The following is a 16,708-nucleotide window of genomic DNA, read 5'->3' as shown; positions in this document are numbered from 1 at the left end:
TTCATGTCACCTGCAAATTTTGAAATTGCACCCTGTACCCTCAAGTTCAAGTCATTAATGTATATCAAAAACAGCAGTGGTCCAGGTACTGAACCCCGGGGAACACCACTGCGTACCTCCCTGCAGTCTGAAAAACAGCCGTTCACCACAACTTTGTATTCTATCCCTTAGCCAATTTTGTATGCATTGGTAATAATTTTCCAAAACTCACTGGACTCAGCAAAGGTCCCGGCAGATTGGAAAACTGCTAATGTAACACCCTTATTTAAAAAGGGTAGTAGGCAGAAGGCTGGAAACTATACACCTGTTAGCCTAACATCTGTTGTTGGTAAAATGTTAGAGTCCATTATTAAGGAGACAGTAACGGGACATTTGGATAAACATAATTTAATAGGACAAACTCAGCATGGTTTCATGAAGGGGAAGTCATGTTTGACAAATTTGCTTGAGTTCTTTGAGGAAGTAACATACAGGGTGGATAAAGGGGAACCAGTGGACGTAGTGTATTTAGAATTCCAAAAGGCATTTGACAAGGTGCCACACAAAAGATTATTGCTCAAGATAAAAAATCACGGGATTGGGGGTAATATTCTGGCGTGGGTGGAGGATTGGCTCTCTAACAGAAAGCAGAGAGTTGGGATAAATGGTTCGTTCTCAGATTGGCAACCAGTAACTAGTGGTGTTCCGCAGGGGTCAGTGCTGGGTCCCCAACTCTTTACAATCTATATTAACGATTTGGAGGAGGGGACCGAGTGTAACATATCAAAGGTTGCAGATGATACAAAGATGGGACGGAAAGTAGTGAGTGAGGAGGACATAAAAAACCTGCAAAGGGACATAGACAGGCTAAGTAAGTGGGCAGAGATTTGGCAGATGGAATACAATACTGGAAAGTGTGAGGTTATGCACTTTGGCAGGAAAAATCATAGAGCAAGTTATTATCTTAATGGCAAGAAACTGGAAAGTACTGTAGTACAAAGGGATCTGGGGGTCCTGGTGCACGAAACTCAAAAAGTCAGTATGCAGGTGCAGCAAGTGATTAAGAAGGCCAATGGAATGTTGGCTTTCATTGCTAGGGGGATGGAATATAAAAACAGGGAGGTATTGCTGCAGTTGTACAAGGTATTGGTGAGACCACACCTGGAATACTGCATACAGTTTTGGTGTCCATACTTAAGAAAAGACATACTTGCTCTCGAGTCAGTACAAAGAAGGTTCACTCGGTTAATCCGGGGATGAGGGGGTGGTCATATGAGGAGAGGTTGAGTAGATTGGGACTCTACTCATTGGAGTTCAGAAGAATGAGAGGCAATCTTATTGAAACATATAAGATTGTGAAGGGGCTTGATCGGGTGGATGCGGTGAGGATGTTCCCAATGATGGGTGAAACTAGAACTAGGGGGCATAATCTTAAAATAAGGGGCCGCTCATTCAAAACTGAGATGAGGAGAAACTTCTTCACTCAGAGGGTGGTAGGTTTGTGGAATTTGCTGCCCCAGAAAGCTGTGGAAGCTACATCATTAAATAAATTTAAAACAGAAATAGATAATTTCCTAGAAGTAAAGGGAATTAAGGGTTACGGGGAGCGGGCAGGAAATTGGACATGAGTCTAGGTTCGGAATGGTCATGGCCCTGTGGGTAGCGGAGCGGGCCCAGGGGCCGTGTAGCCTTGTTCTGCTCCTACTGTGTTCTAATTCTGTGTTAGATTTCAGGAGATGGTTTTATTCCTGTTCCTGGCTGGGATGGAGATCGCCTTTACAGAAGGTAAGTACTGTAGAAAATATAGGGACAGAGTGATCTCCTGGAAGAATTTCGATCGCCTAGATGGGTCGGAGAGGAATTTCCCAGATTTTTTTCTCCCAAATTGGCCATTGGGTCTTTATCTGGTTTTTTGCCTCTCCCGGGAGATCACATGGGTTCGGGTGGATGCAGAGTGATAGAAGATTTGAGGTTAGGATCAGATCAGCCATGATCTTATTGAATGGTGGAGCAGGCTCGAGGAGCCGATTGGCCTACTCCTGCTCCTATTTCTTATGTTCTTATGTTCTTATGTATCCGTGTTGCTACTGCCCCTTTTATCCCATGGCTTCAATTTTGCTAACAAGCCTAGTATGTGGCACTTTATCAAACGCCTTTTGTAAGTCCGTATACACAACATCACCTCCACTGCCCTCATCCAGCAGCTCTGTTACCTCATCAGAAAATTCAATCAAGTTAGTCAAACATGATTTGCCCGTAACAAATCCATGCTGGCTCTCCTTTATTAGTCCATGTTTGTCCAAGTTGCTGTTAATTTTCTCCCGGATTATTGTTTCTAAAAGCTTCCCCACACCGACATTAAAGCTAACCAGCCTGTTTATCCTTCTCCCCTTTTTTGAACAAGGGTGTAACATTTACAATCCTCCAGTCCTCTGCCGCCACCCCTGTATCTAAAGAGGATGGAAGATTGTGGCCAGAGCCTCCACAATTTCTACCCTCACTTCCCTCAGTAACCGAGGATGCATCCCATCCGGACTGGGTGACTTAAGAAAGAAAGACTTGCATTTATATAGCGCCTTTCATGACCGGGTTTCTCAAAGCACATTACAGCCAGTGAAGTACATTTTGAAGTGTAGTCACTGTTGTAATGTGGGAAACACGGCAGCCAATTTGCGCACAGCAAGCTCCCACAAACAGTTATGTGATATTGACCAGAGAATCTGTTTTTAGTGATGCTGATTGAGAGATAAATATTGGCCCAGGACACCGGGAATAACTCCTCTGCTCTTCTTTGAAATATTGCCATGGGATCTTTTACATCCACCTGAGAGCAGACAGGGCCTCAGTTTAACGTCTCACCTGAAAGACGGCACCTCCGACAGTGCAGCACTCCCTCAGCACTGCACTGGAGTGTCAGCCTAGATTTATGTGCTCAAGTCCCTGGAGTGGGACTTGAACCCACGACCTTCTGACTCAGAGGCAGAGTGTGCTACCCACTGAGCCACGGCTGACCCAGCCACTTTAATTACCGCTAGTCTGTCTAATACCTCCTCTTTTATCTATTTTTATCTCATCCAGTACCCTGACAACCTCCTCATTTACTGTAGCTTTGGCAAAGTCCTCTTCCTTGGTAAACACCGATACAAAGCACTCATTTAGTACCTCGGCCATGCCTTCTGCCTCGGCCAATAGATCTCCATTATGGTCCCTAATCAGCCCTATCACTCCTCTGACAACCCTTTTACTGTTAATATGCCTGTAGAAGACCTTTGGATTCCTCTTTAGGTTAGCTGCAAATCTATTCTTGTACTCTCTCCTTGTCCCTCTTATTTCCTTTTTCACTTCTCCTCTGTACTTTTTATATTCAGCCTGATTCTCCCTTGTGTTATCACACTGACATCTGTCATACGCCACCCTTTTCTGCTTCATCCTACTCTCCAACTCCTTCGTTATCCAGGGAGCTCGGGCTTTAGTTGCCCTCCCTTTCCTCCTCGTGGGAATGTACCTAGACTGTACCCGAGCCATCTCCTCTTCACAGGCTATCCATTGCTCGATTACATTTTTGCCTGCCAAGTCTTTGACTCCAATTTACCCGGGCTTTTAATTTCATCAAAGCCCAGAACTAGAACCAGCAGCTAAAAGTGGTTAGACAGTGTTCCGTTTTTTAAGTTACGATACGGTTCCTCCAAGTATTTAAACAAATACCCCATTCAAAAATGAATACTTCCCGATTGCCCGGGAATGTTTAATACGAGCACCAGTCTGTTCCTACATGACTGAAGCAAAGCCCAATCTGATCATTTTAATGTAGTATTCATTCCTGAGCGAAAAAGTGCTCTTAACTTATGAGCAAGAAAGGGGAAAACAAAACAGGATTTATCTGGCCTTGAACTAATTTTGCCTCTGGATCAGTCCAACCGAACTGATACAATTGAATTAGATTCCCAGTGTTGGCAGGCATGTGTGCTGATAGGGCAGAAAGCATTTAATTTGTTTAACATCGGAGGTCACTTGTTAAATAACAGTTTAACCCACTGAGGGATTTTCAACTATCCACTCCTCAGTTTCTAGACTCTCCCACTACCAGCTAGAAGGACAAGGGCAGCGGGCGCATGGGAACGCCACCACCTCCAAGTCACACACCATCCTGGCTTGGAAGTATATCGGCCGTCCCTTCATCGTCGCTGGGTCAGAATCCTGGAACTCCCTCCCTAACAGCACTGTGGGAGTACCTTCACCACACGGACTGCAGCGGTTCAAGGCGGCGGCTCACCGCCACCTTCTCGAGGGGCAACTAGGGATGGGCAATAAAGGCTGGCCTTGCCAGCGATGCCCACATCCCAGGAATAAATACAAAAAAAAGAACAGACTAAAACCCAGTGCAGCCTTACATTACTGCTAACGCCAAATACAAATAAATGTTCTAATTTTAACCACAAGTGACAAAGGACTTACTTTTACAAGGTCTCCAGCCCAATTTGCTGCATAGCTGCGATACTGCATCATGTAACTGTGGGAGGCTTTCACCCTTCAGAGATCAATAGATTTTTGGATTCTAGGGGAATCAAGGGATATGGAGATCGGGCGGGAAAGTGGAGTTGAGGTCGATGATCAGACATGATCTTATTGAATGGCGGAGCAGGCTCGAGGGGCCGCGTGGCGGAGCGGGCTCGAGGGGCCGCGTGGCGGAGCGGGCTCGAGGGGCCGCGTGGCGGAGCGGGCTCGAAGGGGCCGTGTGGTCGACTCCTGCTCCTATTTCTAATGTTATGTTCACTCTGGGGAGCTGCCTGCTTGCATTTTGCAGCCATTCTGAGTGGGAGAAGGAATTTAATGTTGCCAGTGTTTAAATATTTTGCTGAATATTAAATACAATGCCTGCCTTCTCCCCCCACCCGCCCACCCAGCCAATAGTCTCCAACCTCTTGATTGTTCTCACCCTCTCTGTTGCTCCTTCCATCAATCCTTTCTCTCTCTCTCTCTCTCTCTCTCTAACACTGTGACCATTATTCCTCTGAACTTTCTGGTTCCTTCTAGGCTCTAAATACACTATCCTGGTCATACACGCTCTTTCTACCCCCTGCAGTCCTCACTTTCTGCAACCAAGACTCATTATGCACAGTCTGTCACTCTTCATTCCTTCTTTTTCACAAATCCCAAAATTGTGCAATTCCTCGCCACCCCTCAGTCTTCCCTCCCCCCTGCAATCCCAATCGCCATTTCATCTTTACCTCAGGATAGTTGCCCACACTTTGGAACTTGCTCCTTCATCTACAACTCTAAATATATTGGCCTGGATTTTGTGTCAAGAATAACATAAGAACATAAGAATTAGGAGCAGGAATAGGCCACTCGGCCCCTCGAGCCTGCTCCGCCATTCAATAAGATCATAGCTGATCTTGGGCTCAAAGCCACTTCCCTGCCCGCTCCCCATAACCCTTCACTCCCTTATCTTGCAAAAATCTGTCTATCTCCACCTTAAATGTATTAATGACCCAGCCACCACAGCTGGGGCAGAGAATTCCACAGATTTACAACCTTCAGAGAAGAAATTCCTCCTCATCTCAGTTTTAAAAGGGCGACCCTTTATTCTGAAACTATGCCCCCGAGTTCTAGATTTCCCCACGAGGGGAAACATCCTCTCTGCATCTACCTTGTCGAGCCCCCTCAGTATCTTATATGTTTCAATAAGATCACCTCTCATTCTTCTAAATTCCAATGAGTATAGGCCCAACCTGCTCAACCTTTCCTCATAAGTCAACCCCCTCATCTCTGGAATTAACCTAGTGAATCGTCTCTCAACTGCCTCCAATGCAAGTATATCCCTCCTTAAATAAGGAGACCAAAACTGTACGCAGTATTCAAGGTGTGGTCTCACCAATACCCTGTACAGTTGTAGCAGGACTTCCCTGCTTTTATACACCAACCCCCTTGAAATAAAGGCCAACATTCCATTTGCCTTTTTGATTACTTGCTGTACCTGCATGCTAACCTTTTGTGTTTCATGTACAAGGACCCCCAGGTCCCTCTGAACTGTAGAATTTTGTAATCTCTCGCCATTTAAATAATAATTGGCTTTTTTATTTTTCCTGCCAAAGTGGATAACCTCGCATTTCCCACATTATACTCCATCTGCCAAACGTTTGCCCACTCACTTAGCCTGTCTATATCCCTTTGCAGATTCTTTGAGTCCTCTGCACAACTTGCTTTCCCACCCATCTTTGCATCATCCGCAAACTTGGCTACATTACACTTGGTCCCTTCATCCAAGTCATTAATGTAGATTGTAAATAGTTGAGGCCCCAGCACCGATCCCTGTGGCACCCCACTAGTTACCGTTTGCCAACCGGAAAATTACCCATTTATCCCGACTCTCTGCTTTCTGTTAGTTAGCCAATTCTCTATCCATGCTAATATATTACCCCCAACTCCATGAGCTCTTATCTTATGCAGTAATCTTTTATGTGGCACCTTATCGAATGCCTTCTGGAAATCCAAATACACCACATCCACTGGCTCACTTTTGTCCACCCTGTTCATTACATCTTCAAAGAACTCCAGTACATTTGTTAAACATGATTTCCCTTTCATAAAATCATGCTGACTCTGCTTGACTGCAGTATGTTTATCTAAATGCCCTGCTACTGCTTCCTTAATGAAGGACTCCAGCATTTTCCCAATGACAGATGTTAGGCTAACTGGTCTATAGTTTCCTGCTTTCTGTCTCCCTCCTTTCTTAAATAGGGCTGTTACATTTGTGGTTTTCCAATCCGCTGGGACCTCTCCAGAGTCCAGGGAATTTTGGTATATTGTAACCAATGCATCCACTATCTCTGCAGCCACTTCTTTTAAGATCCTGGGGTGCAGGCCATCTGTCGTCTATTAGTCTCATTATTTTACCAAGTACTATTTCCTTAGTGATGGTGATTGTCTTTAGTTCCCCCCTCCCTGTGGCCCCTTGATTATCCATTATTGGGATGTTGTTAGTGTCTTCTACCGTGAAGACAGTTACAAAATATTTGTTCAGAGTCTCTGCCATTTCCCCGTTCCCCATTATTAATTCCCCAGTCTCATCCTCTAAGGGACCAACGTTTACTTTAGCTACTCTCTTCCTTTTTATATACCTGTAGAAGCTCTTACTATCTGTTTTAATATTTCTTGCCAGTTTTCGCTCTCAATTCATCTTCTCTCTATTTTTTTTTTAGTCATCCTTTGCTGGTTTTTTAAAATTTCCCAATCCTCTGGTCTCCCACCAATCTTGGCAACATTGTATGCCTTCGCTAACAGCGCTCACCGTAATTATGGAGTAAATCAGACAGCAACCTCCGGAGCACGTGCGCAATTAAATGCGGAAACCCAGAAGTTGCGGTCTGACTTACCTTGTTCCTCCTCAGGCTGCGCTTCAACAACCTCGCCGAGAGACTCGGCATTGAAATCAATGTAAGGGCGTGAAGTTGCTGTACTTACCCAGTAGTTACCCACTAAACACGGCAGAAAAAGTTAGGACTGGTGCATTCAGGTGTAAGTGAATTTTTAATAACATGATAAGTCTTAATTACTGCCAAACAACCTCTCTGGCTCTGAAAATTAAATTTTACAAGTGTGGAGTCTCATTCCTTCAGAATTTAATTAGTGTTGGAGATTTAAAATTTTTACTTTTTCTTTCTGTCTCTTCCATCTTTCTCTCTTAATCCTAACTTTCTTTATTTTACTTTCTGTACATGATTTAAATCTAATTTATACTTCCTGCTTTACACTTCCGGGTTTAGAATCTCCGTGGCTCAGTGAGGATTCTTCAGTCTGATTGGTTGAAGAGCCATACTGTTGCTTGTCCTGCTCACACATGCCACAGATGATCTCCTATAGAGGGCGCCACACTGGATCAGATGCCCGACAAGAGCAAGTCTCCACTCAAAAGCCCACGGAAACTCTGTGGGCAGATGTCAGCGAGGTGAACAGCAAGCGCTGTTTCCTTGCCGCTGACCGCAAAATCCAAGCAATTAAAGGGGAAAAATAGCCAAACATTTGCTTGTCCACTTTTTTCTGAACGTAAGAACATAAGAAATAGGAGCAGGAATAGGCCATTCGGCCCTTCGAGCCTGCTCCGCCATTCAATGAGATCATGGCTGATCTTCTGCCTCAACTCCATTCACCGGCCCTATCGCCATATCCCTTGATGCCCTTACTAGTCAGAAATCTATCGACTTCTGTTTTGAATATACCCAATGGCTGAGCCTCCACAGCCCTCTGGGGTAGAGAATTCCAAAGATTCACCACCCTCTGTGTGAAGAAATTTCTTCTCATCTCAGTGCTGAATGGCCTACCCTTTATCTTGAGGCTGTGGCCCCTGGTTCTAAACTCCCCAGCTAAGGGAAACATTCTCCCAGCATCCCTCCTATCAAGCCCTGTAATAATTTTGTATGCTTCAATGAGATCCCCTCTCATTCTTCTGAATTCAAGAGAATACAGGCCTAGTTTACTCAATCTCTTCTCATACGACAGTCCCACCATCCCAGGAATCAATCTCGTGAACCTTCATTGCACTCCCTCTGTGGCAAGTATGTCCTTCCTGAGGTAAGGAGACCAAAATTGTACACAGTACTCCAGGTGTGGTCTCACCAAAGCCCTATATAATTGGAGTACGACTTCTTTACTATGACCAGTGCTATGGAGCTGCTCCTAGATCTTGTGAAAGGGGGAGAGCGGGCTTGATATGGGGCAAGCAGGTGACAGAACAGATCTTACCCCACCATGGGAGAGATGTTCAGCTCCCAGGCACCAGAAGTACCGATGACCTACTCAGGCGGCTGTGCCTTCAGCCGTCTAGGCCCCAAGCTCTGAAATTCCCTTTCTAAACCTCTCTCTCTCTTTTGCGATGCTCCATAAAACCTACCTCTTCAACCAAGCTTTTGGTCACCTGTCCTAATGTCTCCATCTCTGGCTTGATGTCAACTTTTGTCTGATTACATTACTTTTTTTTAATTCGTTCATGGGATGTGGACGTCGCTGGCAAGGCCAGCATTTATTGCCCATCCCCTAGTTGCCCTTGAGAAGGTGGTGGTGAGCCATCTTCTTGAACAGCTGCAGTCCGTGTGGTGAGGGTGCTCCCACAGTGCTGTTAGGGAGGGAGTTCCTGAACTTTGACCCAGCGACGATGAAGGATCGGCGATATACTTCCAAGTCTTGTGAAGCACCTTGGGACATTTTACTACGTTAAAGGCCCTAGATAAATGTAAATTGTTGTTGTAATAGGCCATCACTTTCACTTGGACCTCTGCTAGTTGAGGCTAAAGGGAGTTCTTGGAAAGTGGCAGATAGTGGGGAAATCAAGATCGACATTAAAAATCAGATTTTCACTTACCACGGTCATTTTTAACCTGTCCGTTACCGTTGAGTTATAGGCTTCGATTTTTTGTTTGATCTCTTCTTTGGTAAGTATTTTCTGTGGCTCCCTTTCCTTTTCCACATCCTGTAACACAAGGGAGAAGTGTTAAAACAACCTTTTGAGGCCTCGTCGTAGAAGGAGCAGGAAATTCAGTCCAAACTCTCGGGGAAGGACGCACATTGGTTGTCCATTCCCTCGGGGCATTAAGAGTCAAGCATGTAGTGTGGGATCGGAGTCATGTGTATTCCGGACCAGGTAAGAGAAGGCAGGCTCCCCTCCCTGAAGGACATTAGTGAGCCCGTTAGGTTTTTACAACAATCTAGCAGCAGGCATGGTTATTTTATCTGCTGCCAACCCATAAATTACCAGATTTACTGAATTCAATTCCCCAACTGACATGGAATGTACAGCACAGAAACAACCCATTCAACCCAACTGGTCCATACTCCACCTGAGCCTCCTCCCACCCCTCTTCATCTAACACCATCAGTATATTCCTTTCTCCCTCATGTGTTTATCTAGTTTCCCCTTAAATATATCTAAGCTATTCAACTCAACTACTTCCTTGTGGTAGTGAGTTCCACATTCTCACCACTCTGAGTAAAGAAGCTTCTCCTGAATTTCCCCCATTGGGTTCATTAGTGACCATCTATATAGCCATGGCCCCCAATTTGGTCTTCCCCCATCCCCCCCATCAGTGGAAACATCTTCTCTGCACTTACCCTATCAAACCATTTGATAATGTGGGATTTGAACTCATGACCTCTGGATTGCTGGTCCGGTGCCATAACCACTAGGCCACCGTACCCTCTTTTCTCTCCACACCTTCTGCAAAATTAACTCCTTCCTGCTGGGCAGCTCAGTGTGTCCTCTCGCACCTTGTCCACAAGGAGCGAGCCTCGGCAGTGTTTCCAGGCAACTCGATAGCAGAAAGCATCGCAGTCCACACTCACCGGACCGCCATACCCACAAAACTTCCAGCAGGGGGGCGCTGGATAAGGAATGGGAACCCTTTTTCTCCGCCCTAACCGGAAGGCGCTGAGGCCAACTGTAATATATAGCGCTGCTACACCACCACCAGGGCTGAGATCTCAACACAGAGCAGAAATGGAACACAGGGATTTCTGCTCCGCACAGCTCAGACACTGTGCAAACCACTTGAGCCGTTGAACAGTTAATGCATGATGACATTGGGTTATTGAGGCCATCTACAGAAATGCTGTACATAACGTTGGACACCTCAAAGTTTTGCTAAATCTATACAGATCATAGAAACTTACAGCACCAATGGAGGCCATTCGGCCCGTCGAGCCTGTGCTGGCTATTTGAAAAGAGCAGTCGTGCTCAGTCCCACTCCCCTCGCTTTTTGTCCGTACCCCATAGGTTCCTCATCCTCAAGTACCTGTCCAATGGTCCAACGTATTTATTACAAATTGCACATAGAGCGCACACTTCCCGCCATCCCGATTTGGAGGCACATCGTAAATTGCTATGTCTTGTAGCGTGTCTGATAGTGGCCGAACTGCACATGCGTGAGCTCGATGCAACGCGGCGTTATGCACACGTGAATTAGTATCATTGTCAATAGTCACGGTGTTGGTTAAATACGGTGTTGGTTAAATATGGTGTAGAATGTTTCAAGGGGGCAGTTAATAGTCCACTAATAGACACAATTCCTTGACTCTAGTGGAACTGGATGAGTGCAGCTCCAACAACACTCAAGAAACTCGACACCATCCAGGACATAGCAGCCCGTTTGATTGGCACCCCCCTCTACCACCTTAAACATTCACTCCCTCCACCACTGGCGCACCATGTCTGCAGTGTACCCCATCTACAAGATGCACCGCAGCAACTCGCCAAGGCTTCTTCAGCAGCACCTCCCAAACCCATGACTTCTTCCACCTAGAAGGACAAGGGCAGCAGGCGCAGGGGATCACCACCACCTCCAAGTTCCCCTCCAAGTCACACACCAACCTGACTTAGAAGTATATCGCCGATCCTTCATCGTCGCTGGGTCCAAATCCTGGGACTCCCTCCCTAACAGCACTGTGGGAGCACCTTCACCACACGGACTGCAGCGGTTCAAGGCGGCGGCTCACCACCACCTTCTCAAGGGCAATTAGGGATGGGCAATAAATGCCGGCCTTGCCAGGGACGCCCACATCCCATAAACGAATAGTTAAAACAGTGACACGTAGACTAGGCGAATGGGTGAAAGGAGAGCAGCTGAGAGACCAGCAGCGCTCAACATGTTCTTGCTCTTGACCCCTGAGAATGGAGCTTTCTACAAGTTCCCAGACTTGTTCTTCCTTCGCTCAGCATTCCAGATGATTATTCAATAAGTTGCTGGCTTTCATCGCAGCCATTTACCAACTGGGACAAGAACAGCAATGTTCTAAATTTTTGCAGTACGTCGAAAACAGTTGAGGTGGGGGGGGGGGGGGTGGGGGGGCATCGTTTGTGGAGTGCACGGGGTATTTATTAAGCCTTCAAAGTGGCCTGGAATTAACTTTAGAAAAATTGGGCCCAACTAAGAAAAAGCACGACGAGCATTTTTTCCCCCCCCGAAAGCACATTACATTATACGGCGACTTCGAAACACGAGCCGGTCACAAAGGGATATCTTTAACTGAACAGCAACAGATCATAGAAACATAGAAGATAGGAGCAGGAGCAGGCCATTCGGCCCCTCGAGCCTGCTCCGCCATTCAATGAGATCATGGCTGATCATCCAAATTCAGTACCCTGTCCCTGCCTTCTCCCCATATCCCTTGATCCCTTTAGCCTTAAGAAATATATCTAACTCCTTCTTGAATATATTTAATGAATTGGCCTCTACTGCCTTCTGTGGTAGAGAATTCCACAGGTTCACCACTCTCTGGGTGAAGAAATTCCTCCTCATCTCTGTCCTAAATGGCTTACCCCTTATCCTTAGACTGTGACCCCTGGTTCTGTACTCCCCGGCCATCGGGAACATCCTTCCTGCATCTAGTCTGCCTAGTCCTGTTAGAATTTTATAAGTTTCAATGAGATCCCCTCTCATTCTTCTAAACTCCAGCGAGTATAAGCCCAATCGACCCAATCTCTCCTCATACGTCATTCCTGCCATCCCAGGTATCAGTCTGGCATCAGTTGGGAATTAAAACGGGGAATATGCAAATAAAATGCGGGCATTTGCATTTGATACTTTCCACGGCAGTCTGGTCAGACTTGTTTTAGGTCCGTATCGGAGAACAGGATGTGGGCGTCACCCTCGCCAACAGCTTGTACCATCATCGGATTACAAAGGATATACGGCACAGAAATAGGCCATTCGGCCCGGCCACTCCCTGTGGTAGCGAGCTCCGCATTCTCACCATTCTCTGGGTAAAGAAGTTTCTGCTGAATTCCCTATCGGATTTCTTGGTGACGATCTTGTATTGATGGCCTCTAGTTTTGCTCTTCCCCACGAGTGGAAACACTCTCTCCGTGTCTACTCTATCAAAACACGCGAGCACAAGCTCAGGATTTCTGCGTGGAATGTAAAAAGCCGTCACTGTGAAGGAGCGGCTGCTTCAGCCTCGAGCCGGCGGCAGCGGGCCGGCCAGACCTCGGGCCACACCGTGTCCCGCCGCTCGGGGTTCAATTCTCCCAAGCCGTGTTTATGCTGATGCTCGTTTAGCGCGGATTCCAGGAGACCGGCAAGAGTCCCAATTCCCAACTTTTCCACTCGATCTGGCTCACCTAACTCGGCAGCACAAGCCTAGACCCATGAGAAACCAAGTCCATTAGGGGGCGATTGTAACTCCTCCCCAATGGGCAGGGGAGCGGTTAAAATGGAATGGCGCCATTGCCCGCTCCATTCCTGCCAGTCAGCAATGGGTTTGGCAGCTGTGGGACTCCCACTAGTAAATGTAAATGGGCGGGGGGGGGGGTCCATGCCATACATGGGAATGGGAACCAATGGAATTTTAACCCTCTCCCGAGCGGGGGCGCCCAGCACTGATGACCCTCCAGGTGATCGTGAGACCCTTGCAACACTGCAACGTTCAGCATCCCCCCCACCCTCCGAAATTGTCCCACTGTCGGCAGCTTTCTCCTTATGACCTCAGAGCCGCCCAACCATTCCCTCCCCTCCCGGAAAAGGCCAAACACCCGACCAGTTTGGCCTTCATTCAAATGAGGCCCGGCGGTTAAAATCTGCTGGGCCTCAGACTCTCGCTCCCGGGGGAGTGCCGTCCATTCCCGCCAGCTTCAGCTGTGTAAACTTCAGGAGACCATTCACAACGGTTGACCTCCGAGTGCCGCATAGCTGGATCAATGGCCTCACCCGGATCCTATCCGGATCAATGGCCACACCCGGATCCTATCCGGATCATTGTCCACACCCGGATCCTATCCGGATCAATGGCCACACCCGGATCCTATCCTCTGTCAGATGCTGAATGACCTGCTGTATAATTGTAGTATTTTCCATTTTGACCAGCGTCCACAGTCCCCGCCCACCCACACATACAGACATTGTAATTCCATCTTCTACAAAGTGCAACCAACATTAGGAACCTAACTTGATGGAGCAGAACCACTGGGCAGACCGAACTGGGGCACATACACGGTCAGCTGCTGAGTTCCCAATCTCGGTTGTGCTGCCGGAGTGAGACCATCAAGCGGGATCTCCCTTCTCGTCAGGGGAAAAACTAGTGAAGACCACACACACACGCACACACACACACGCACACGCATGCACACACACACACACGCACACGCAGTCCCTGCAGGCTACCATCACAAACCAACCATCAAGTGACTTCCGCAGGCCAGCCAACCCACTGGCTTGACCAAGGCTGCGGAGGAAACAAAACACCTTTCGTCTGGAATTCTGCTTACCGAGATCTCCATGCATGGCCCTAAAGCTGGCAATACTTAGTTCAATAAAAATTAACAGTCCATAGCAGGTGTAGTATAATCGTGGCCACAGTCGCAAGTTGCGTAGGAAAATGCAGACTCCCACTGCTTCGGGTGAAGTCGGAAGGAATTAAATTACTGTTTTAAGCGCACTGCCAGATGTGCACTATTCTTGGTATTACACAATTTAGTTTCACTGTTCTATAAAATAATTATGATGAGATTTGGCACGGTTGCTGCATAATGAGTTAGGAAGAGAATGATACAGGTCAAAGGACTATAATAATGACACGCAAACTGAAGGAGCACGGTCTGTGTGTCACGGTACAGCACGACCAGACTGTAAAGCAGATCGAGGGTTGTATTACACCGTCTGTGCTTTGCCCCTCAGGAAGTGGTGAAGTATGAACCATCACACTGTCTGCGGTAGGGATCACCACCTCTCACTGATCTACGTACACACTTCTCCCCACTCATTAGCTTTTGTCTCATCCCCTTATGGCACAAACGCAATTAAAGGGCAAATTAGCACTTGATACTTTCCACGGAAGTCTGGTAGACTTGCTGTAGATCAGTTTTGGAGAGCAGAATGCAAGTGGCGACAGTTTGTGCCATCGGCCAAGGCGTGTTTAGACCGATGATCGTTTAGCTCGGTTTCCAGGAGACTGGCAAGAATCAGCTCCCGGTTTATTTTTATATTTGTTCATGGGATGTGGGCGTCGCTGTCAAGGCCCAGCGTTTATTGCCCATCCCTAATTGCCCTCGAAAAGGTGGAGGTGAGCCACCTTCTTGAACCGCTGCAGTCCGTGTGGTGAAGGTGCTCCCACAGTGCTGGTAGGGAGGGAGTTCCAGGATTTTGACCCAGCGACGACGAAGGAATGGCCGATATATTTCCAAGTCAGGATGGTGTGTGTGACTTGGAGGTGAACTTGGAGGTGGCGCTGCTCCCATGCGCCTGCTGCCCTTGCCCTAGGCGGTAGAGGTCGCGGGTTTGGGAGGTGCTGCCGAAGAAGCCTTGGCGAGTTGCTGCAGTGCATCTTGTAGATGGTACACACTGCAGCCACGGGAGTGAGTGTTTACGGTGGCGGATGAGGTTTCTCTAGCAGTTCATCGGCATGAGCCACTTCGGAGCAAAGTGTAGGACAATATGAAATGTAGGACTAAATCAAAAACAGCGCAAGAAAAACAGTGCTGTGTTAAATGTGCGACTGAACCACAGGTAGACCATGCTAAGGAACAGGCCCATTGGTATTATTCCAACAGCACCCATTTCAGGCATCAGAATTTTTTTTTTTTTTTTTTACATGAATACAACCTCTTTTCTCTCTTTAAAAAGCAGCTAGCCTGAAAGTCAGAAAACGACTTCAGCTACAATAATATTCATTTAAAAGAACGATTGATTACATCATAGCATCAACACTGTCGGCTGCATCTACTCTCGCACCATATATGGTCAACTTCTCTCTTGAAGCTACTGCCAAGATTCTAAACAAGTTATATTTAAGTCGCAGCTTATTCTGGACAGGCATCTTGGCCAATTGCACCGTTAAGTCTTGGCATACTGTAGTAATGTATGTTTCGAGATTATATATTCTAACAAGTCCATTTATTTACATTTGCGACAGGCCGTTTAAAAAAAAGAAAGAGACAAAAACGCTCAAATGCATAAATTGTTTGTAATAGTCCAACAGGATTTTTTTTTCCTGTTCTCTAGGCGAGGTCAGGCTCATCGTGCTGACTCCAGTTTTGAAAGGAGCAATGAATATTACAGCAATGATGTCAACTGAACACAGAGAAACAAAGGGTTTGCTGCAGGTCACAGTGCAACGTTTCAAACACTTGTGAAAAGATCCTTTGATCGTTCGACAACGTGCATTTATATAGCGCCTTCGCCTAGTAAAAACGTCCCAGGGCACTTCACAGGAGCGATTATCAGACAAAAATTTGACACCGAGCCACAGGAGATATTAGGACAGGTGATCAAAAACTTGGCCAAAGAGGTAGGTTTTACAAGGAGCGATTTAAAGGGAGGAGAGAGAGAGAGAGGTGTAGAGAGGAGGAGAGGTTTAGGGAATGAATTCCAGAGCTTAGGCCCTGGGCAGCTGAGGGCGCGGCCAGCAATGGGCAGCTGAATCGACAGTGCCCGTTCTACATCATCGCCCAAAGTCACAAAAGGTCTGGTCTGAGCAGAGCACTAAACAAAGTTCCAGCATGACTTCCTCGGACCTGCACTCTGCTGTTTTAACTGGATCGTTCAGCATTCTATTTGCTTTATTCATCGCTGCTGTGCCATTGATTGGAAAATGAAGTCCCCCCCCCCCCCCCACCAGAACTCTTTCAACTTACTTCATCCTGAACTATTTTGAGTGCCAGAGGCGATTTCGCAGAGTTTCTCCCCAGTTTTCTGCCAATTTCCCCCACTCCTCTCCTCAAGGTGGCGACCCTCGCTGGGGCACGCAC

General features: G+C 46.9%; 1 protein-coding gene across 3 annotated transcripts in view; it reads right to left on the bottom strand.

Annotated features, from left to right (window-relative positions):
• rassf3 (Ras association domain family member 3) overlaps nt 1-16,708 on the bottom strand; it is a 251,321-nt gene that overhangs the window by 16,014 nt on the left and 218,599 nt on the right. For all 3 annotated transcript variants that reach the window (XM_086009444.1, XM_086009445.1, XM_086009446.1), the window contains one exon: nt 9,338-9,445. In XM_086009444.1, the coding sequence (XP_085865570.1) occupies nt 9,338-9,445 (108 nt within the window). The remainder of the gene's footprint in view (nt 1-9,337; nt 9,446-16,708) is intronic.

Source organism: Somniosus microcephalus, chromosome 16, assembly GCF_052327205.1.
Source record: "Somniosus microcephalus isolate GS21.2 chromosome 16, FLI_Smic_1.0, whole genome shotgun sequence".
Lineage (NCBI taxonomy): Eukaryota > Metazoa > Chordata > Chondrichthyes > Squaliformes > Somniosidae > Somniosus > Somniosus microcephalus.
Note: the sequence above shows the minus strand (reverse complement) of the source record. Positions and strands in the feature narration are given on the sequence as shown.